Source organism: Berghia stephanieae, chromosome 7 (genome assembly GCF_034508935.2).
Source record: "Berghia stephanieae isolate SIO BIC M18660-M18661 chromosome 7, UCSD_Bste_1.3, whole genome shotgun sequence".
In the NCBI taxonomy this organism is placed as follows: domain Eukaryota; kingdom Metazoa; phylum Mollusca; class Gastropoda; order Nudibranchia; family Aeolidiidae; genus Berghia; species Berghia stephanieae.
The window spans coordinates 28,906,047-28,930,792 of record NC_088366.1 but is presented as its reverse complement, the minus strand read 5'-3'; the positions used below and the strand labels follow the sequence as shown (position 1 = coordinate 28,930,792).

Sequence of the window (24,746 nt, the reverse complement as noted above, 5' to 3'; positions counted from 1 at the left end):
AGGACACTCACAGCAACTGTAAAAATTGACCCTGTGGATAAATTCTATTGTTTGATTTGCTTTCAAGGGTTTTATAGCAAACTCATTTAGGTCATTTCAGCGCCAGTAAAATGGAAGAAAATAGGATCGTCAAAACTTCTAGATTTACAATTAAAAGTGCACGAGAAAAAGTAAGACAAAGGGGGACAGGTTCACATAATGAGCAGATGTAGATTTCAAGATCACACTATCAGTGTACTTAGATCACCAAAAAGTCTCAACCAGGCACAAGCACAAAATTCCACCACTGAAGGGAATACATTCAAATGTTTCAATACATGTTCAAAACAAAAATATAACTAAGTAACAGAGAGATAACGTACAAGGAAAAAAAAAAATCATCTCCCAAAACTATAACTATACATTTGACTGTTTCCCTCTCAACCAAGGAGTCCTGCCAAGGCCAGGACAAAACCAAGTAATTTCAATCCAAGACAAAGACAGGAAGCAATCTGGAAAACAGACATAGGGGGATAGAAGACACAGCAAGTGACTTCCCTGCCCACTATGGGAGGCCAAGATCCACTTAGTGGATAAAATCTTTTAGAGCCTTAATCACAAGTTATTGATATGATACTCATTCTAAATTTATTGCATTTAGTAGATCCACGACAACAGCTTAAAATGACGTTACGATCACAACACCTTACAAAACTTTTAAAAAACCATGACAATTCTGACACATCCAACACTGAACAATTATACCATCATAGTGTGTCCTAAACAATTAATAAACAATCATTAAAAATGCTTGCTCGACAATAATTAGATCAGTATAACCAACTGTGGTACTACATTAAAAAAATTTGTTTTAAATCAACATTGGAATAATAATTATAATAACAATAATAATAATAGTAGTAATAATGATAATATTAAAAATATTAACAATAAAATAATTTTTTTAAAATGACATGTAAGCTTCGAAAGATTGATATTTGGAAACAAGAAGTCGAGGGTTTAAACCATCTGACAGAATTGTAAAACATTTGTAATTTCAACCTCCTGATTGTTCTTCAGGTTACGAGAAATATGGTCAGATCTACTGATGCCACTTTCTCTTATTCTCCCACAATTTATATTTCAATTTTTCATCTAGTTCAGTGTCGAATAAATACAATTACAAATCAACTACTTTGGCAACAATTGAAATGAAATGAAAGTGATCAAAACATCAACAATTTGAAAAAATAAAATAAAACACAGAAAAGCGATTATTTCCCCAAAAAATAATAATAATGAGTTATCACATCAACAGAATCTTTTTTTTCTTTTTTGTTATTTGAAGAAGAAGAAGAAAAAAAAGTGATTTTATCTCCTGCTCCTAGATCAGAGATAGAGGTCAAACCTCTCTTGATTGGTCCTTGCAATCACATGATTGCATTCAGCAATCATGGAGTGCTGAAGTGAGAATTATGTTTTGTTATCACACATTTTACTATCCTGCATTTAAAAAACACAAGAAAAGCACAGTTTCTAATCAAACAAGTCAAATCGAACATAAAAAAAAAAGTCCATTTTCTAAACAAACACATCAAAATATTGAACCATTCATAAGCCTCTCAGAAACTCACTTTGATGGACCATGGTATGGCTTCAATGTTGACAAAGTTCAAAACTATAAGATAAGCGAAAAAATTTTATTAAAAAAAAAAAAAAAAAAGAGAAAAAATACTTCTTTCATAAGATTAAAAACAAACAAAAGACTAATGATGCTTTTGAAGACGAGATGCAATGCGAAGTAATCTTCTCGTCCTCATAAGCTTGGGTTATGATGAGGGTAGGAGGTCAAATTCATCAGAGACAGTAACCATTGGGACATGAAGATCATCTATAACAGGGGTGTTTTTATTATCACACAAACCAAACTCTTTCATCTTCCACTCCCAGTCTAATTTCTGAACGGCGTATAAAGATTCGGCTTCATGATGGTGCCGCAACAATAAAAGGCTCTGAAAGACAATAAAAAAAAATATTGTGAGTAGAGGAGGGGGAAAAAATAGATTCAATAAATAAATAAATAAAGACGGGGAAAAAAAAAATTAATTAAAATATTTTACATCATACTGAAAATCCCTTTCATTTTAACAAAACATTTTTCAGATCAGAAATCATTTATACTGCAATCTGTAAATGCAAACTTCTTGGAATTCTGTGCAATTATTTCATCATTTAATCCTTTACATTCCTTGTGGAACATAGGGCTTCAACACTGCACCTCCACCGCATTCTGTTCTTTGTCTTTCTTCATCTCTCCCCAGGACATTCCAGCCAACTTCATCTCTTCCTCACATGACCTTGTCCATGTTTTCTTTCTCCCACTTTCCTTTTTCCCTGAGGATTCTAGTCCACTACTTGTCTCGTAATGTCTGATGGTGGTTTTCTGTTCCAGTCCACAACTTGACTCATATCTGTTGTTTTTTTTTTTGAAAGTGTGACCAATCTATTTCTATTTTCTTGTTGAGATTTGTTTGCTAATTTCTTCTGGTCCAGCTTTTAACCTCTTTATTATTGATTTCCTCAGGTGATCTGGTACTGAGTATGGTTCAAAGACATCTATTTCTGAAGTTTTTAAAAAAGAGTGTTGGTCACTCTCCACGTTTCTGAGCCATACAGAAGGACTGCTTTTACGCGAGTGTTTCATATTCTGAATTTGTTTTTCTGAAATAACTTTCGAGACGTGAAAATGTGTATATAAATCCATTGAATATTTCCATGAGAGGAGCAAGCAGGCTAGGGGCATGACATGTGTGAGAGCTGTGGCATGACTCCATGCCAGAAGCAGTGACACTCACTGTCACATGGCAAAGGGATGATTTTGTCTCTGTGTGACAAATGGCAATGGGTAAAGAAGAATAGGACTCATAGAGTGAAACAATTACAATTATTAAAATGATGGGTGATGGAGGGGGGATAAATCGGGGTCAAGGTGCAGAGATAACCTATTAACTGGTAATTAAGGGGTTAAGCGTCAATCCTATGATGTACAAAAAAGAAATAATGAAATGAAATGATTACCTTGATTTTTTCATATTTGTCGTCAACATCTTGTAACCAGGACAAGAATTGTCGTCCGTTATAACGAGATCTTACATTTTTATCTCTGCTCTCATCCTAAAAGTAAATCATAAAAAAAGGGGAAAAAAAGTTTTAAAATTCAAGAACCAATGAAAAATGTAAGAGGAAGATTGAAAAAAAAAAAAAGAAATAAATGAAATAACACCTTACAGATAACCTTTGCAACTAAAGACAATGTCATTAGCCCTAAAAAGAATAAAAATAAACGAAAAACATATTGTATTAAAACAGAAGGCTATTAGTATCATCTGAAGTAATAGACGGCTAACTACTCTACTAAGAATACAACATGATTTGTTAAATGCCGACATAAGAATAATTTACCTAATTTTCTTTACTTGAGCCATGAGGCAAATTACCAATAGGCCAAATTGTTAGTAACAAAATTTTAAAACACCTCCCTACCTGCTCAAGTTCTTGTTGATTGTAGATTTCCTCTTCCCTTAAGATTGTACATACACTGAAAGGTAAAGTCTGGTTGGCTATAGCCCGGGCTGCTCTACCATGCTCCCGCAATATTTCCTGCTCAATGGATAGCATCAACTTTTCCTATGATTGAATTGAAAAATTTAAAAAATAGAGAATTGAAAATAACACAAAATTAAGACTATTTAAAAGATAGACCAGTAAATTCTGGAAAACAGAACAGTTGGAAATTTCTGCAACCTCAAAATTAAATTTTACATCACTCTCAATTCAATAGCCTTAAGGTCATCAGAGCGATTGAGAAAATCTTCTGGCATTGAAATTAAGACTATGAAAATAAGATTTCAAAGGCAAAAGAGATGTCAGGGTGAACCTGAAAATCTAATGTAGATTGTAGAAAACCAATGTAAAAATGTCGGACAGGATTTTAAAATCATTAGGCACCATGAATTTGAACAGTGATCCAAAAGATGAATAATTTACCATGCCATTAGTTTGAATGCAGGATAATTTTTCCCCTCTTGAATCATAATCATTAGTGGCAGCAGAGGAAACACAAATCATAGCCTCCCTGACACATGCACCTACAACATTTAATATCTTAAAATACAACCAGGTCTGTAGTCATAGTCAAATTACCAAATAAAAAAAAAAATATCCAAAGATGTAAGAATGTTCAGATAATATGGGCCCTGGGTTTGCTTGGGCAAATTTCCCCTTATCATATGATATCTAAATTCATTGCCTTAGTTGGTATATGATTCATATACCAACTAATGCAATGATTTCAGGAGAGGATTGCCTTATTAACAGTAACACAACCAAACTATCATTTTCATTTCACTTCTATTTAAAGGATGCATGCGATTCTTTTACCCTTTCAATGACATGCTGCAACCGTAATCTGTAGCGAGCCTTTTCCTGCTGTATGAAGAATTCTCGCATCGGTTCCTTCACCAGGTTTGGGGGCGGTAGCTGTAGAGGACGTTAATAATTTCATAATAAATTATAATTCATAACAATAATAATCCTACAGATGTTACATTCTGTACTATTTTAAATAAAAACAGTAAGTTGTTTTGCTTTTCGTTTTTAAAGATTTTATGGCCCTTGCGACAGATTAGATCCTTTCAGCGTCACCAAAAAGGAAGAAATGGGGACTGCTTCAAATAGGGAACAGAAGTAGATTATTAGGGCACACCATCAGTGTTCTTAGTTTGAGACTACAAGTCTCATCCAGACACAAAGATCCCTCTAAGAGGAATACACTCAAATGATTACAAATCATGATAGTCACAACAAAAAATAAATATAACAGTACATTACAGAGGGATGATTTTCAAGGAAAAAAATATAATTTTCCAAAACTAATGCTACATATTTGACTGTTTAAATCTCAGTCAAGGACTCTGGCAAGGGCCAGGACAAAACCAAGTAATCCTTTTCCAAGACAAAGACAGACAGTAACTCAGAAAACAGATATAGGGGGGTAGAAGACAAAGCAAGTGACCTCCTGCCCACGGGCGGTCAAAAGACCCCACCCAGAACAGTAAGTTGTGGAAAACAGCAAACTGACAATCATGGACATCAATTCAAACATGTGGATCTTCTGTTTCCTCATTTTTATCACTTTAACTTAAACGAATTTCATTCCACATTAAAAAGTATTGTTGGACTAATTATGGTTGTCTTTAGTTTTATTGTTGTGCGCGTCAATCTTAACAAGAACTACAAAATCTGAAACAGGCAACAAAGAACAATAATTTTGATCGTTCTAAAGTAATCTAAACAGCACCAGACCAGTGTACTTGAAAATTAAAAAATTTGTTATTTTTAGAAGTTAAAAATTGTCACTTAAGTTAACTTTATAGACCAACAATTTACCCCGATAATGAGTAAATAGCACCTCAAAATCCTTAAAATCATGTACTCCAGCATCAACTTTAATTTTCACAAGTCTTAATGACTTCGTGAAGTTCTGAAATTGGAGCCAAAATTTCGTAACAATACAAATTTTTCATAGTAGGAAGGAGGACTGCAGCGTGGTTTTTGTTGTTGTTTTTAAAAAAAAAGAGTTTTACGGCGCTTGCAACACATTAAGGTCATATCAGCGCCAGTAAAAAAGGAAGAAAATGGGATAGTAAAAAGTTATAGAATTACAATTGAAGCACAAAAGAAAAAGTAAGACAAAGGGGAATTGGTTCAAATAGGGAACAGATGTAGATTCCAAGAGCACACCGTTAAAGTACTTAGTTTGAGATCACCTAAAAGTCTCATCCAGACACAAGCACAGGTCCCAACTAAGAGGAATACACTCAAATGTTTACCAATCATATAATATAATATGTAAACTAAACATAATACAATGCATCACAGAGAGATGATTTACAAGGAAAAAAATATCATCTCCCAAAACTATAACTATACAATCGACAGTTTCCCTCCCAGCCAAGGAACTCCGGCAAGGATCAGGACAAAACTAAGTAATCTCATTCCAAGACAATGACAGGAAACAATTGGAAAACGGGTATGGGGGGATAGAAGACACAGCATGTACCTCCTTGCCCACTATGGGAGGTCAGGATCCCCACCCAGGAGGACTGCAACATCCCAGTCTTCAAGCTAAGAGCATATGAAACTATGGAATAATAATAATAATAAAATTGCGCCTTTCATCGAAACCTCAAAGCGCTAAAAAACAACTAGACATTGTTTACACAGATTTTGAGCCATGGGATCTTAATTGGATTAAGTGTTGAATGTACCTATAATCTCTTGTCTCCACATGGATTCAATCTGCAACCCTCTGATCCAAAAGAACAATGGCTTGCAAAAGAAGCAATCAAATCCCTTAAATCAGAGCTGCCAATCTCAATAGAAGGAATGAAATTGACGTCAGTCAGCTCTTTGTTATTAATTTTAGACAACCATTCTAATAATTGATTCTCACTAAATTCTAACAATCAGACTATACACGGCCATTGTGGAAAAGCGCTCAGGCATACAAAAGCCAAGAGAGTGTAAAATTCCCCTGTTTTGGTGCAATGTTATACATATACAGTCGCATCTCTCTAATCTGGAACTTCAAAATCCAGATGTTATCCAAACAGGTTTCCTGGGGACGGATTTTCTTCTTTATATATGTACTTTTGAGACTGATTCCATTATCCTGATGTCTCTGTAATCCTGACAAAATGATGGACATGGAGGTGTTCGGATTGGAGAGACATGACTGTATAGTTAATCAGTCCTCGGTTGCACATCAAATAAAGAGAAACATGTTACTTCTGAGTTAACTAAATCAAAAATAGCATGTATCTGAAACATTGTCATGCAACAATATCTATTATCCCAGAAATACTCTTGCTTATTCCAGGAATACTGACAAATTAGCATTAAAAATAAAACAGAGGTGACATATTGTCACGTCTTACCATGGGTACAGAGAGGGTGCTGATTGGGTTTCCTTGTAAAACATAAGTACAATTAACCATAAGGTAATCTTTAAAGCCACTGGGTGGTTTGGGAGGCACATTGCACAACGAGCGATGTCTGTTGGCAATCTGAAAAAAAAAAGAAGAAAAGGATATGACAATAAATAAAGGGTTTTTATGATTATTTGATTTGCATATATATCTATCACAGTAAAAGTTGTAAACTTTTCTTTAGAATTCTCCTTCTCAGATTTTATGCTCAAGGGGAGATTGTTCAATGATAATTAATACACAAAAACCTTTGGGGTGTATGTGAGTGAGAGAGAGATAAGAGTTGACGAAACTTGTAATTTCAGCACCAGCAAATACAAAAAGATAAGACGGTCAAACAATTCTGGGAAAATTAAGAAAAACAGAATGGATAAAATAAAGAACAGAAGTAGACGTCAAAAGCAAACTATCACATAAAAGTCCCATCTAGACATAATCAAAGGATCTAAAAGGAACTCACTCAAATGCTTACAAAGGGAAGAGGGAAGCTCACAGAAATAAAAATGGCATATTGATACATCCTAGATATAAGGGTGACACATATGAGATATCAAGAAAAAAGCAAATAGCATTGTCAGAATAAATTCAACGATTCAATGACAGCATCAAATTCTCACTGACCTGTCTCCGAAGATTGAGGTAGGTTTCATAAGGATTAGGAGGCTTTTCTATTGGCTGATGCAACTTGGGCACAATTGTTGTTGTTGTTGTTGTAGTAGTAGTAGTAGGGGTATTCGTAATCAGTGCAGGAGTTGATTGGACCTCATTCTTGTTCCTTAACTTCCTCTTCCTTGGCGGAAAACTGGAATCATCTGTAGCTGAGTCATCTCCCTTTTGTGATCGAGTTGTACTATTGTTATCACCCTCGTCCTTTGGCTCAATAACACCTAATGAAATGGATGAATTAATTGAATTATTATTCTTAATTGGTCTGTTTAAAGAACAAGTGGGCCATTCTGCAGTAAATAAAAGTTTTCAAAAGGGCACTTGGACAACATTATTATATTAATAAAAAGTATACCAGGCCACTCATATATCATTTATTGATTAAGATTAAATGGGTTAACTTGAAAATGAAATACAAGTACAATACAAAAATCTGAAAAAGTGTATGAAACAGTACGAGGCTGACTTTTCTCTTGTATTATTCTTTCTGCTTTGTCCAGCAATCCTTCATATACACATCTTTTCACAATGTGTGATGAATAAAACTTGGCTTGGACAAAATAGAGTGATGCTTAATAGTAATACCACCCGATTATACTGAAGCTGCCAAAAACTACAGAAGTCGCAAAAATTAAAATAATTTAATTCCTGTGGCTGAAAACAGATGAAAAATGGCGATTATGTCTCCATATACACTCCAGAAATCTTTGACAAGTGGCTAATTACATAATGGCCATCATTGTAGAGAGCAAAAACAGAAAGCCTGGGCATAAACAACCACTTGGCCAAAAACTGCAAAATATTTTTATTATACTTATCAGTCTAGTTCCATTCCCTTTATTTTCTGAGTTCTATTATGAATTACTGATAAAGCAAAATTGATCCATTTTGCTTGTATTAATAATGAATATACTATAATAAAATATTAAATCTGGGTAAGAAAAAATTATTTCCCTGGTAGATCTAGGCGGAGATTGTAGTTGTAGTAAAAAAAGATATTGCTCAAGCAGTGGTAGAGTGATGTGGTAATACATGCTGGAGTGATGATTTAGTGGTAGTGGAGAAGTTGCTGTCCAAATAGTCTTCATCTTGTTTCCAAAATTTGAGAGCGGCTGTGGACAGATGTTTTCATCTTTCCACATCTTCTTTGTCTCCAATTAACAATCCCACCTTTTAAAAAAAAAAACACCTTTTTTCCAATCTTGTTCATCTTTGTTAAGTTTCGTAATGTCAGTTTTATCGGCATTTACGAAAAGATTGTGTTTCTCTAATTTTAATGCTTCATGTACGACTTTTACGTCCAGACTTTTTCAAGTGACAAAATTAATATCGTCTGCATATGCTATTTCTGATAGAAGGTGGGATTTAAATACAGTTTGAGGGGCAAAACGGTGGGTACTTCAGTGATAATAAAAATGGCAATTTGTCAAAAAGGAGGAAAATGTATCGGTCCATCAGTCAAACTCAAACAAAATCTTAAAATATAATATCATAGTTTAGAATCTATTATAACCGCTAATATCATAGTTTCGAATCTATTATTAGTAGAGATATAACTTACTATATGCAAATTTAAAATGAATTGTCCTTTCCTTAAAACGATTTTTAAAAAATACCTTCTTCTATTCAAGAGATTTAGAATTATCTTTTGGTGAAAAGGCATGAAACTATGTTTTTACTTGTTTTATCATTGTTATTGTAGCCCAGAGGTTATAGATCTTACAAACAAGACTCAAGTATCTTTAATAATTTAAAATTGTAAAATGCTGTAAAATCAAAGGTAAAAAGTTGAGCACCCCTTATAATTATAACAGATTAATATTATCTTTCTATAACCAGATGGCGTTTATAAAGCTATCATGAAGATTTTTAGAAGAATGGTTGAGACAGATGATAATGGAAAGATAGAGAAAGAGAGAAAGAAAGGGAGAATGAAAAAAAAAGAGAGGAACAGAGAGAGAGAGAGAGAGAGAGAGAGAGAGAGAGAGAGAGAGAGAGAGAGAGAGAGAGAGAGAGAGAGAGAGAGAGAGAGAGAGAGAGAGAGAGAGAGAGAGAGAGAGAGAGAGAGAGTAGTCTAATTGATGGGGCTTTTTTTCTAATTAGGGGTTTAGTTGTAATAATTATCTTTTTAAACGGACTATAACTACTGTATTACCATTCTTGACCTACTTACAAATAAAATCAAGACTCATTTACCCCTTCCCCCACCCCCTTCCTTTTCGACCATCAATTGCAGTGTCTTACTTTTGACATCTGGCACCAGTTTGTCTAGACTGACGCCATGAAAATGGGAATGTCACATTCATGCAACTGAGCACAGGTGTCAAAATATGACACAAGGCATGTTGGTGATTTTCTACTGATCCACCATTTGACCTGACTTTAATCAGAGGAAATTGTTTCAAAATCAGCGGAAAATTTCTGCGAAAATCCCCTAATCCCTGAATTCTGCAGAAGATTATCATCACTGGTACTTCCTTTAGAGCATGGGGGTGTTCCAATATAACTTAAGAACAGTATTTGGGTTGTTGCTCCATTCACCTTGGTGTTTACCCATGTCTCACAAAAAAGGATGCACACTAGTCTTAATTTCATCATCTATTGTTACTGTTTTCATTATATGTATAGCAAGGCATGACGATCTTGGTGAAATTAAATTTCTAGGATTGAGTTTCCGCAGCTAGCCATTTATGTGTTCACACATCTACGGTGCTTCATTCTTGGCAAAATCCACTTTGACTGAGTGATAAGTATGTTTCTATGTATAGTCGTATCTTGTTAAGAGTTATTTTATTATTATTGAGAGAGAATTTTTTCGAGACTTTGAGAGAAGTCAGTACAAAATATATTTAGTTCCTACATCCATTATCAGAACTCCAGACCTGCCAAATTGAAAACTTCAAATTTAGTAATTTTTATGTCAATTTTTAGTAATTTGACAAGGAAATTCAATTCGTAATTTCTGAAATTGTGTACGAACAATTACAAAATTATTATTATAGTAGTAGTTGTTCTTCTTCTTCTTATCATCATTATTATTATTATTATTATTATTATTATCATCATTATAATCATCTAAGTATTACTAAGAAATAAAAATTCTTTATTTTCCATAAAATTTCATATTTGGCCATGAAATTTGTCTAAAATTCGTAAGATTCGGCAGGTATGGAACTCTCATCCGCCACCTCTCATCAATTTAGGGATTGACATTGATTATTGGACTAACAAAAGAAAAAGAATATAGACCTTGGTGCACTAATTTTTGTGAACAGTTTGATGAGGTCTACAAAATAAAATTTGTCTTTGAGGGTTATAACTATAGAAAGACAGATGATCGAAGCAGACGTCATGAGATTGGTTTGTTATTCTAGCTTGTGAACTGAGAAATGTCTAACATTGTTAGATGGTTGAAAAATAATATCTAAAAAATACAAACATCCAATATTCCACATTCTAATGACTGGTGAAAAATCACAATTTTATAACCTAAGCAGGAGTTGCAGTATAACATATCAAAACACGAAAAATGAGGGTTTTAATTTGAGAGAGAGAGAGAGAGAGAGAGAGAGAGAGAGAGAGAGAGGAGAGAGAGAGAGAAGAGAGAGAGAGAGAGAGAGAGAGAGAGAGAGAGAGAGAGAGAGAGAGAGAGAGAGAGAGAGAGAGAGAGAGAGAGAGAGAGAGAGAGAGAGAGAGAGAGAGAAAGAAGCAAAACTTACTGTTTTTATCGCTGGTAGAAGTACCATTCCTGTCTGTGGTCTTTCCCTGTTGCTGTTGCAGCATAGCAGTGTGAGATCGCAATGTCCTTGTTGACCTTTTCTCCTTTCCATCCTCTGATTTGTCATTTGAGCCAGCATCGCCTTGTTCATTCCTTGAGTCACTTTCCCTCGACGCAGACTCCTCTGCATCCCAGTTCTGCAGCATGTTGCCTTCTTTATCCACCTGAATATCCCCAGCATTGGACCCACTCCCTCTGTTTGAAGAGATAGGACCAGGGGATGCAGAAGGAAGACATGACATTGCATTCTCCCCACCCTCCATATCTGAAGTTGTGTTTGCTGACTGACTCTCCTCTGCATTATCTACAGCTTCACCTCCTTCCTGAGTCGGGTTCAGAACATATGGCAAAGCAGGTTTGTTCGGAGGCTTTGAAAAATCATCAGCTGACGGTACTACCACCTTTCCAGGCATGATAATTTTAAGAGGAGGAACTTTTGGCGTTGATGGTCGACTGTCATATTCAGACGGAGTATTATTAGAGTCATCCATATCCATGCACAAAGGAGAATCACAACTACTTGTATCAGATTTTGGATGAGACAAACTCAATTCCTCTACTCTCTGAGGTAAAGGAATACGAGGCGAGGTTGACTCTCGTCGTGAGGATGAGTTGGGAGATTGCAAAGGTATATTTGTTACAGATGTTGGTGCAGATGTTAAATTAGAAGGAGGGGCCCCGACAGAGTTGCAGGCTGCCAAGGCTCGGTCACTGAGACCAGTTACTATACTTCCCCCTGCCTTTGGAGCCCTTGTTGAGAATGGGGTGAATGGGAGTGGATGAGGAGATGGTCGACTGTCTGTCGTGAAGGTAGTTGTAGTCGTATTGTTACTGAGTGAAGAATTGGAAGAAGCAGCCATAGTTGAAGAAATGGCTACCGCTGTTGTTAATTGTTGGTATGACTGAGGAATACCTGTGACTGTTGAAACTATGGATGACGACTGCGATGATAATGGCATAGATGACATGGTAGTTGAGGCTATTATAGTTGTTGAATGATGACTGGCTACATGCGAACGATGAGACAATGGTAATGGTAAAGACGGTAGTGAAGTTAATGGAGAAGATGATACCACAACAGATTCCTTAGAAATAATTGACGAATTAGAATACGGCTGAGAATGCCCTTGATGAGGATTGAATTGATCTTTAGGATATAAACTAGACCCCTGAACAGGTGATTGTTGTTGTTGTTGTTGTTGCTGAGTTTTATGATGGTGATGAGATGGATGAATGGATGGACGCAAAGGAGAATTATGTTGATGCAGATGAAGTAACGTATGATGCTGAGGCTGAGGTGATAACTGTTTATTTACACTGGAGGAAGAGGTACTTGAGTTTGAGCAAATGGGGATAACATTGAAAGATTTTGAGGTGGATGTGTTGCTTTTAGTATTGATGCAACCACTAGCGCTGCTACTTATTGAATTTGGAAAGACATCGCCATGTTCTTCTCCTGCGTCCCCATCTCCTATACTGGGAAGCATAGTTCTAGGAGTGAAAGGCTCGGTGGCCGTCCGCTCCAACGGACCTGAGGGGGGATAAAGTATTGGCGTTGACGATATCGTTGAATCTGGAAATCCATCAGAATCTACACCACCACGATTGGATCTCGCTAAATTGGACTGAGCCACTCTAGTGTTCCAGCTGTCATCCTGTTTAGGTAGACGACTGGAGCAAACAGATGCACTAGAACGAGAATCCAATGGACGGGAATTACTACTGTCAGCATCAGATAATACATCACAACTGCCAGTCTCCATAGTGAGAACATTCCATTCTGATACTCTCTGCTGCTCTTCATTCGTAGAAGAAGATGACGAGGAAGATTTTTTATGCTGCAATTTCATGAAGAGCCGTGGTGAAGATGCTGTTTTATCAGGAGAGGCTGGAACAGACTGTCGCCTAACAGAAGTCACAGCACTTGATGAACCAACCAGATCTCCTTTAGAATGTGAACCGTGCAGTCTCAATTCTGGTAAGAATAAAATAAAGAAAATAAATTATAATCATATCAAACTTTTTAAAAACCAGCAAACAATCAATTTTATCAGACCTGTCACTCTGCAATGCCATAAAATCAAAATTGTATCCATACATTCAAGATTCGTACCCAGAAAAAAAGGAGCAAAAAAACAACAACAAAAAAAAAAAAAAAAGAAATTTTAAAAGGTTCTGGCTGAATTAAAAAAAAGATAATTATGATAAAACTTTTACAATAAAGAGGTCCAGGATAATGGGACTTTCATTGATAACAATAATAATGATAATTGCTATGGTAAATTTCATATAAAGCAACCCTGAATAAATGACTCTGAAAAATACCACACATGAGTGAGACTTCAAATGAACTAGGCATCAATTTGTTAATTTAGGATAAACATAAAATACCTTCTTCTAAATTACGGTCTTCTTCCTTGGTCGAAATAATGCTGTCACATGATGACAGCTCACTATTACTCCCACTATCGCTGCTGTAATTAGCACTACTGCCTCTCAGAATGGCTTCAACTTGACTGGTTGCTGCAACATCAATAGCAGTCTTGCCTTTGAGATTGGCTTGATGAGGATTTGCACCATGGCGAAGCAGTAGCTGTACAAGCTATATGATGAGTGAAATAAGTTTATTATTTAGTTACAGTAGTAATGACTGATGCTTACAAGCCATCAAAGGATAAAAGCACGAGTTAATTACAAAATATCAAGTAAAACAAACAGCACAATCAGTTAAATTTCAGAAACTTTTACCCGCCTATTTGAAAATTCAAAAGTATTAAAAAATATAAAATTCATCAGTATCAAATGGTAAAAGAGTAATTCTGTACCAAACTACAAATTAATGATCAACTGATCTATCATAGGCCTGGAACTGAGCGGCACCCTTTCCACAACTTTAAATGAAATAAATTCTCTCTTAACACTGCAGTAACTTGCCAACAAAAAAAAAAAAAAAATTTTTTTATCAAACACTGTGATCAAATTGCTGTGAAAGCAAAATCCCCAATACTTCTTCCATTTCTGTAAGTCAAAAATTGTCACCGAACATCTGTAACAATTATGGATGATCAGTGAAAGAAGACAGCAGAGACGCCAACTTTAAATTTGGCTCACAGAAGTTTCAGACACCACTCGTAGGAATTTCAATGCCGAAAGAGGAATTTCCGCACACAAGAAAATGGAATTGGAATGGTATTGTGTTTACATATTGTATAGTTCTAAATAGATAACTGATAAGAATTATATTATGATACATAAACACATTGCCAAATACAATCCCAAAGTTTACTTATTTCAAATGAAGTAAAACGCCAAAACCTAATGGTAGAGATTGTAGTACTGGTGGTAGTGAGGATGATGTGGTGTTGGTGGTTGTAGGAATAATGGTAGTGATGATGAAGATGTGATAATGGTTGTTGTTAGTCGCAGTGATGATATGGTGGTGGTTGAAGTAGTTGTGGTAGTGATGATGATGTGGTGGTGGTATAGTGGTTGTAGTAGTTGTGGTCGTGATGATAATGATGTGGTGGTGGTTGTAGTAGTCGTGGTGGTGATGGTGGTTGTAGTACAAATGGTAGTGATGGTTGTAGTAGTAGTGGTAGTGATGATGTGGTGGTAGTTGTAGTAGTAGTGGTAATGATGATGTGGTGGTGGTTGTAGTGGTAGTGATGATGTGGTGGTGGTGGTTGTAGTAGTACTGGTCGTGATGATGATGTGGTGTTGGTGGTTGTATTAGTAGTGGTAGTGATGATAATGTTGTAGTGGTTGTTTTTGTATAGTAGTAGTAGTAGTAGTAGTAGAAGTGATGACGATGTAGTTGTGGTGGTTATAGTAGTAGTGGTAGTGATGATGTGGTGGTGGTGGTGGTTGTAGTAGCAGTGGTAGTGATGATGATGTGGTGGTGGTGGTTGTAGTGGTAGTGATGATGATATGGTGGTGGTTGTAGTAGTGGTGGTAGTGATGATGATGTGGTGGTGATGGTGGTTGTAGTGGTGGTGGTAGTGATGATGATGTGGTGGTGGTTGTAGTAGTAGTGGTGGAGTGATGATGGTGGTTGTAGTACAAATGGTAGTGATGATGATGTTGTAGTGGTGGTTGTAGTAGTAGTAGTAGTGATGATAATGTGGTGGTGGTTGTAGTGATGATGATGTGGTGGTGGTGGTGGTGGTTGTAGTAGGAGTGGTAGTAATGATGTGATGGTGGTGGTTGTAGTAGTAGTGCTAATGATGATGTGGTGGTGGTGGTTGTAGTAGTAGTGGTAGTAATGATGTGATGGTGGTGGTTGTAGTAGTAGTGGTAATGATGATGTGGTGGTGGTGGTTGTAGTAGTAGTGGTAGTAATGATGTGATGGTGGTGGTTGTAGTAGTAGTGGTAATGACGATGTAGTGGTGGTGTTTGTTGTAGTAGTAGTGGTAATGACGATGTAGTGGTGGTGGTGGTTTTAGTAGTGATGATGATGTGGTGATGGTTGTAGTAGTAGAGTTGATGATGATGTTGTAGTGGTGGTAGTAGTGGTAGTGATGATGATGTGGTGGTGGTTATAGTAGTATTAGTGGTAGTGATGATGATGTGGTGGTGGTGGTTGCAGTAGTAGCAGTAATGATGATGTGGTTGTGGTGGTTGTAGTAGTAGTGGTAGTAATGATGATGTGGTTGTGGTGGTTGTAGAAGTAATGGTAGTAATGATGTGGTGGTTGTAGTAGTAGTGGTAATGATGATGTGGTGGTGGTGGTTGTAGTAGTAGTGGTAATGATGTAGTGGTGGTGGTGGTTGTAGTAGTAGTGGTAGTGATGATTATGTGGTAGTTTTGGTTGTAGCAGTAGTGGTAGTGATGATGTGATGCTGGTGGTTGTTGTAGTAGTGGTAGTGATGATGACGATGTGGTGGTGGTGGTTGTGGTAGTAGTGGTAGTGATGATGATGTGGCGGTGGTGGTGTAGTAGTAGTGGTGATGATGTCGTGATGGTGGTTGTAGTAGTTGTGGTAGTGATGATGATGTGGTGGTGGTGATTGTAATGGTGAAGGTAGTGGTAGTGATGATGATGATGATGTGGTGGTGGTTGTTGCAGTAGTAGTTGTGGTACTGATGATGATGTGGTGGTGGTTGTAGTAGTAGTGGCAGTAATGATGATGTTGTGGTGGTTGCAGTAGTAGTGGTAGTGAATATGGTTGTAATACTAGTGGCAATGATGATGATTGGTAGTTCTAAAGGGGTGGGGTGGGGGGTATCCTTGGAACAAATTGACCTAACCGGAATTTGACGGAAGTTGCCCGGAGCCAGGAATTTTTTGCTCCAGACCGGAGTTTTGGCATCACTGAGACAGGTATGGTAACTTGTATCACTACGAAATCAGGAAAATAGAAACAGAAATAAAAAATAATTTTGTCTATTTGTGACGATGGCAGTCATTACAATGTCTCCTAACACTGGTAACAAGCTCTGGCCAGAGTGTTGTGTCCCCGGAGGAATCACTTCACACACCTTTAACCCCAATCGGGACTGAATAATTGGTTATTGACATAATGGACAAGATTATCAAAATGTTACTGCAAGGAGGATTTCATCTCATAATGACTGGCTGATCACTTCCTTGTGATAAATGTGCCATTTTAAATTGTTTAAACATTCTTACTTAACCAGTGCTTAAGCAAACCTTTCTATGCCCATTGCTCGAAGCATCATGTAGTGGAGTATCGTCATCAAATCCTTGCACATTCACATCCGCACCAGCCTTGAGAAGATATCGGGCGACACGGATATTGCCTGAGTTGCAAGCTTCATGTAGGGCTGTCCAACCTGATGACAATATTTAACTTCATATCAAAAATTATGTAAGACATATGGTTCAATTCAACAAAATAAATTGCCACCAGAGAGAGATTAATATAAAACAACGTAAAAAGGATTGAAATGTTAAGTCTTTAACATGTGTTCATATTGAATTTCATGGAGAGAGAAGATATACCTTTCCATAGCTGCCAACTTTTCAAAAATAAAATAAGGAACGCTCATTTGGCCCGGGATGAGGGGACGACGTATGCCAACCCCCCCCCCCCCCCCCTTCATCGAATCGCAACATATAAAAGTCAGCCTTTTTAATTACTATTACTAACACTAACAAGTTTGAGATAACAGAGGCCAGTCCAAATGTTGCTAAATTATCAGGTTTAGTACCAGCAAATTTGAATCGTTAAAATGACACTTTCCACAATGAGATCAAAATTTCAGAACAGACAAAATAAAGAAAGAATTCAACTGCCTCAACTTTGATAAGGACCAATACACAAGAAGCACAATTGTAAAATACATGAAATAACTTAGGATGGTTAGAAATGCATAACTGCCAACCTGGCACTATGCTATTCCACCGCGGAGTATTGCGCTCCAGTGTGGGGTAGAAGCAGAAACGTTGAGAAGGTGGATGTAAAACTTCGCAAGTCGATGCACATAGTGTCGGGAACGCTAGCAACAACCCCTAGAGAATGGGGCCCGGTAATGGCAGCGATCCAGCCCCCCGATGTCCGGAGGGAGACCATTACGGGAAACTGGCTGAGTAAGATCAAAGAGAGAGGGAATGGGGATACCCCTCTCATGCGCATAATGAACGGTGCCCCCGTTTCGAGCCGAAATAAGTCCCGGCAATCCTTGTACGCAGAATCCCTGACTACGGACAGAGCTGCACATACGAGATGGAAGTCGGTTTGGACGAATTCAATCCCTCGTGGGGGCGGGGACCTACACTCCTCTAAGCTTGGTGAGAAGTTGCCAGGCTTTGATACCAGTAAGAGGAGACACTGGGTAGCTGCGAATCGGCTTCGGTCGAGGAGCTGCGAATCGGCTTCGGTCGAGGAGCTGCCTAACGGCCGGTGCGTTACATCAGTGGGGTCTAACTTCCTGTCCTTTATGTCCACGCTGTGGGCAAGAACCCGAAACGGCAGAGCATCTAGTCGAAAGGTGTGTTGTGACGATGCTACCGGGCGGGTTCGCGACGGTGCACGAATGCGGACCGGACTTTGCTGATTGGGTCGATCGTCATAACATAATAGTGTGAACCATAAGAAGCTGCAGCCAACCTGGTACATCGAGAGGGTGTTTTGGGAAATTAGGTGAGTTCAGATAAAAAGTAGGCGATTGCATATATGTTTTCTTTCATGCAACATAATGCTCTTTAAGTAGTACACAATAATAGTAGTTGTAGTAAAATGCACCTCTAAATATTGAAGAATTCCTACTTCTTTACTTTGACAAGATAAACACACCTAAAAATGGAGTATACTTATTTTTATTGAACCTAAACCGTTACAAAAGCTTGCTTGAAAAACAAAATAATTAAAATCAGATGATGTTTTTTTAAAGGGATTAAATTTATATGTCATAAATTAATAAGGGAAATAATCATTGTCATGTTTAATCTATATAAGCAATTGATTTTCTGATTGAATACCTTCCAATCAAAGATGTGGATTTAATTTTATTCTTAATTAAAATAATATTTGTAACAAATAGTGAAAGTATCAATACTGTCTTCGAATATTCAAAGTATATCGAGGCTAACATCCACATTCTATGCAAATCTCCAATACATTATGAAAGGTTTGAGTAAAAAACAGGCGTCATATAAACGAATGGAACTTTTTAATTGTTGAAAATCATTTATGATAGAGGCATAATTCATATAAAGAGCTACACAAATGGAGATTATGCTCTCACTGGACACCTATAATAATAATAATAATAATAATAGTAGAAGTAATAGTAATAATAATGGATCAATAATAATAATTCATTAGGCTCACATGCCTTGTTTACCACAAATTAGTCAAAAATTACAAAATACGGATTTTGAAGTAAAAATAGGGACTTACAGACTCAGGAAGTCACATACGGAACAAATCCGTTATTAACGGAACGGTTGGCAGCTATGCCTTTCCCCTTTCTTCATCTGAATATTTCTTATATATCTTTAATTAATTGCTGAAGCATCTGAAGCACACCCTCATCTGTTGCTTCATAATTCAAACTGAATTTAAGTAATGGCAAACAAGAAATGTATACTTCTGATTATTATTAAAGAAGACAGATAAACCCCCTCTCTAAAAAAACAAAACTGAATTTCACTGAAACAAATCAAAAAGACAATAATGGCCAAGATTGAACTTAGAAGCCCATACAAGGAGTTCCAATACATATTGTATTCAGTAATTTGTACCTGCATAGTCTTCCATGTTGACACTTGCACCAGCCTTTAATAGATGTTTGGTCTGACGATAATCACCCCTCTTCGCCGCCATATGGAGGGGTGCCTCTCCCCTTTCATTCCTTTTGTTGACTTTCTTATCAGCTGGTGTTCTCTTGGTTGTTGAACTTACTTGATTTCCAGAAGATGGAGATTTTGGAGATGTGTCTGTGGAAATGAAATGAATGATATGAACGAGTCATTCAACTAATAAAAGTTTCATTATAGCTGTAGAGTAAATCTAGTGAAACCGAGATTTAAGGGACCCAGTATATCTCCTGAAAATTCTGATACAAGGATCATGACTAAAAATGAACAGACACTATTGATCATTCATTTGACTATCATAGTTCTCTTATTACTAAGTTCCCTGTTGGCATATATTTATTATGTTCCTTCTGCCCGAAATTTAGACCCTTTTGCTCAAATTCTAGAGATAAATGAATTATACACAGTAACTACACTTTGCATTGAAATGGTGTTTTATCTATTTTTGTTTTTGTTTTGTGAATACTAATTATCAGTATTGGGCAATGCAATTTCTAGCATATAAAACTAAGGACCATATAAGGACTAATTTTTGACCATGAAAGAAAGTTTTAGGATGTTTGCAATGGTATAGAGTCAGGAGCTTAAGAACAATTTTTGAGAACATAAAAAAAAAGAAAATAAAAAAGAACATTTTAGACTATACACTTCCAGCGCCAGTTCTGTCCTTTTCACTTTAAGATTACTTTGACAAATTCCAAAGGCAAAGAAGATATTATTTTTCGACTACAGAAAAGCGTTGAGTTGTGATTTTTCATAAGTAACTGATCATTTTGAAATTATTATATTTTTTTTTCAAAGCAACAACTCATGGACATCAATGTAAGCTGTGTTCATCTTTTTTCTGTAGACAAAATACCTAACACCATCACTATCTTACCCCCAACTCCAGATTCATCAGCCATCTTCATCAAGATTGCCATTTGTTGCCTCTCTGACAAAGGTACACTCAGCCGAGACACAGTGCCAGCCCCACGTGGGGATCCCATTCCAATGTGCTCTGGAGATGACCCATCTACTATGTTTGGCCTCTTACGCTTTTGTGAATTCTTTTTGTCTGCAGGAGAGTAAAAGTGGCATTGGTGAATTGGTAAATGAAGCCCACAGAAAAATAAGCATCTTATCATTTGCTATTCCAATATGATAGATTTTTTGCTTAAATTATCAATTTATTGTTGTGTTTTATTTGCATTGTAAAGCGCCTCTGAGCACCTTGTGGATCTAGGCGCTATATAAATTCATTCATCATTTGAGATGAAAAACAAAAATATATAGTAAATCTCATCTTCGAAATAAAAAGATAAATAAACTACCCCCCCCCCCCCCCCAAAAAAAAATAAAAAAAAATAAATAAACGGGATTGAAACAATACAGATCCATACTTTTTATCTTTTTAAGAGTTCCCAATATAACTGGAGTAAAAATCTGCAAACTTGAATAAAAAATATCACCTTCATCCTCCGATGGAGAACCAGGTCCAATCAATTTTCTCTTGTTTGATTTGCCATCTCCAACAGATGTTTTACCGACACTAATTTTATCCTGATAGAAAAATGAGACAAAAGTTAAAGCCAGTTCCAGTAATAATTCATAAATTTCATAAATATAGTTTACCTTGTTAGTAAAAGTATCAATTAATTATTACAAAGTCATCCATGCTAAATACCAAAATGATGATTAAAATATCATATACTATATCTTATTATATTGGATACTGCGTATATCGATTTCTTTAAAAATAAATGAAGACAACAGTGTTTAAAGTCCAAACTTTTGTATGGTAATGTGATGTTGACTAAAGGTAAAGTTGCATAATACACAGTAGGATTTGGTTCATTTTGTGAAAATACAGGATCCCAACTGCCTGGTATGGTAGAGCACTCCCCTCACAAACAAAAGGACCAGTGGCACATGTCCATGGTACAGTCAATTTTTATTTTTTTTGAGTTCTCCGTCCATTCAGCAGTTATGAGGCAGCTAGATATCTTAAATCAATGGAAGGCTTTTTGCTAAAGAGAAACATTTCATCCGAAGGTTAGCAAGCTATTGATACAGTTCACTTTAAATTGCAGAAATCTAGATAATCTATCAAACTCCATGAGTGTAGTCCATAGAGAACAACTTTTTACTGTATAAATGCTTAAGATACCACTTGAGAAAATCTGATAAATAGTGGAGACAACAAGAAGATTAATTTAAAATACTAACACTTTCCAAGATGGTGCAAAAATATACATCACAATATAAATTTTCTTGAATACGACTCATCTTTACATTCTTTGATATAAATATAAAGAACTCAATACAGGAGACAGAATTAGGATATAACAATATATAACATTCATTAAAAGTATAGCACTCCATCTCATTAAAACAGAATATGATTTTGAAATAAATTATGTGTAACTAGATTGCTCCCCTAACTACAATTATGAAGACCACACAACACAAATTAAAATGACAAGTAGTAACTTGAACACAAACTAGAAATCTATCTACCCTTGTATTTGTATGCCAACAATAAATAAAACAAAAAAAACTTACCTTGTGAGGCGGTGATTTCTTTTCTGACATATCTGTTCAGCCTGAGTGTCTGCCCGTTTGCAGAAAAGTTTGTTGATCGACAAACTGCTCAGCTGACAGACTCATAGCTAACACTATAGTAGTCTGCCAATCCTGAGAGATTATATAGAGATAACACTGTGGAAGATATTGAGAATCCATTATACTCCAATCACAAATAATAGTTCAAGATCCTTGATCAATAACAGTAAGCAGGGTAAGCCAGGCAACAGTCCATGCACTGGCAAAACTTGCTTTTATTTTTCTCTTAAAATTTTGGACAAAAAATGTTAACTTCAATATTAATTTGTTAATGTCAAGATAAGAGTGTCCCTTATCTGATGGAGTTCATTGATATAACCGCAAAGATGTCTATGCTCCTCTTTCAACTCAAAACTCTAAAGATCCCTAAAACTACTTAAAGCCTTGGAGAAAAGTTTAGCTTGGTCCAGTCCTGGAATATGGAATAAATTGCCTTGAAATAAGAGAATCACCATCCCTGGAAACACAAATAAATTGAAGATTCAGCTCTCATGTTTCTGTGAGCTCCTACTTAAAAGAATGACAAATTTTTTATCTGCATATGTGTGAGGTTGTATTTATGTTTTAAATGGTCAATGAGCAAACATGTTGTCTATGGATGAAATCAAATTTATAAGTCTGGGCAAAAAGTACATTAACTATGCCAATATGACTCACCACATTGAGTCAATCTATGACATCTATATAAAGAGTGCAACTGGTCTTAGCTATTCAATTCAATATAATTTGGGTCGATCACCTAATGGGTGCGAAAGAACTATATAGAACAAGTCAACCTGAACAGCTCATCATTTTGGCATCTAAACTATTTGCAAATTGAGGGACAAATACAAAAGTGATCTTCAATATATTAATGAAAAACAGATACAAATAATCAAAATTACCTTTTATTTAGTTATTACTTTTATCTTTATGGTCAACTCTTGTTAATGTCAGTGGTCCAAGTCCTGAAATGTAAAAAAAAAAAAAAAGTTACATTACTATCTGTAAAAGATTATGGGTAATGTGACACAAGGGAAGAGACTTCCACTGTAAACATTCCTTAAATTTTTGCTACCAACACCCCCTTCATATTACAATGGAGTAGAAATTATTCACCATATATAAACCTGTCTACTTGAAAATTTAAAAATTCGTAATTCTTAGGAGATAAAAAAATGTAGTCCATATAGTTAATTTAAAAAGTCAAAAACTTACTCTCACTTAAAAAACCTTAAAATTATGTTGTCTGGCATCAACTTTCATTTTCATTAAGACTGAGAGATGCTCATGATCTTCTGAAATTGGAGGCAAGATTTCGTAATCTTACACATTTTATGTAATAGTAGGCAGATCTGCATATAATGGACCAATCCATTTCAAATTCCATCGGTGAATGATCAGATTATACTGCCCAATTTTAACCATTACTCATTTCTAATTATGGTTTTGATGACTGATTATTAATCAAGAAATAGAAAGTGAAATAAACAAAGGTTGGAACCTGCATTAATAAAGAGATTTATTGACCTCCATTTAAAACAGACCTGCGGTGCAACCAAAATAATTTGCCATTTGTCGTTTCGGTTAAATGTTACAGTGGCCATATAACTGCCATAAAAAGGAAGATGATGGGATGTTAAGAGAATTTGTGATTCATATCTAGATTTCCACACCACACCTGCAAACACCAAAGAATGCGGAGAAGGGGGGTGGAAAGAAATAGATCCCGGAAGCAATGCAACCATTTCTAGTTTGAGAAGAACAAGATTCCCACTTATAAGTATACATCCAAGCTCAATAGATAAATAAACTAAATGCCTGCTAATTAAGTGAAACGGAATTATTTCTCTTTAAACATAACTCTAAATGCCCGCTGTACACAATGGAAATCGCCTAAATGCCTGCTCTGAAAAAAAAGAAAGAATTCAACTGTACCATTTATGGAATCGATTCATCTTGTTTGCGAAAGCTTTTATTTGACATCTAATACTAATAACACCACCCCAAATTATTGTCAATTCAGTTCATATTTGCTCCACCGTTGCTCTCCCCAGCATTCTCATCCTATACCTCTCAAACTCAAACTGCTTTCTCTCCATGTAGTGCACAATCAGCTTCTTACAACAATGTCCCTTATGGCTGCTGAAAAAGACAACTTTAATTGTCCAACAGTCAGTCATCAGCATAGTAAGTCAAGTAGGCTCCACCCATCTCAAATCACACATACCCATAACATGCTAAAGAGTAAGAAACAACCCCCCCCCCCCCCCCCCCCCCTTGTAGCTCTGTTTGTTTTGTTTTTGTTTTTAAGAGTTTTACGGAGCTTGCAACACATTAAGGTCATATCAGCGCCAGTAAAAAGAAAGAAAATGGGATAGTAAAAAGTTATAGAATTACAATAAAGCAT

General features: G+C 36.2%; 1 protein-coding gene across 2 annotated transcripts in view; it reads right to left on the bottom strand.

Moving 5' to 3' along the window:
• Positions 1-1,301: 1,301 nt before the first annotated feature.
• Positions 1,302-24,746, bottom strand: part of LOC144977005 (uncharacterized) — a 28,215-nt gene continuing 4,770 nt past the window's right edge. For both annotated transcript variants that reach the window (XM_078921680.1, XM_078921682.1), the window contains exons 2-15: positions 23,242-23,304; positions 22,298-22,453; positions 21,205-21,295; positions 20,634-20,810; positions 19,679-19,873; positions 17,123-17,265; positions 13,864-14,074; positions 11,414-13,447; positions 7,650-7,915; positions 6,978-7,106; positions 4,420-4,518; positions 3,523-3,666; positions 3,058-3,153; positions 1,302-1,991 (exon numbers count right to left, since the gene is read on the bottom strand). In XM_078921680.1, coding sequence (XP_078777806.1) covers positions 1,809-1,991; positions 3,058-3,153; positions 3,523-3,666; positions 4,420-4,518; positions 6,978-7,106; positions 7,650-7,915; positions 11,414-13,447; positions 13,864-14,074; positions 17,123-17,265; positions 19,679-19,873; positions 20,634-20,810; positions 21,205-21,295; positions 22,298-22,327 — 3,798 coding nt within the window. In that variant the 5' untranslated portion in view covers positions 22,328-22,453; positions 23,242-23,304 and the 3' untranslated portion in view covers positions 1,302-1,808. The remainder of the gene's footprint in view (positions 1,992-3,057; positions 3,154-3,522; positions 3,667-4,419; positions 4,519-6,977; positions 7,107-7,649; positions 7,916-11,413; positions 13,448-13,863; positions 14,075-17,122; positions 17,266-19,678; positions 19,874-20,633; positions 20,811-21,204; positions 21,296-22,297; positions 22,454-23,241; positions 23,305-24,746) is intronic.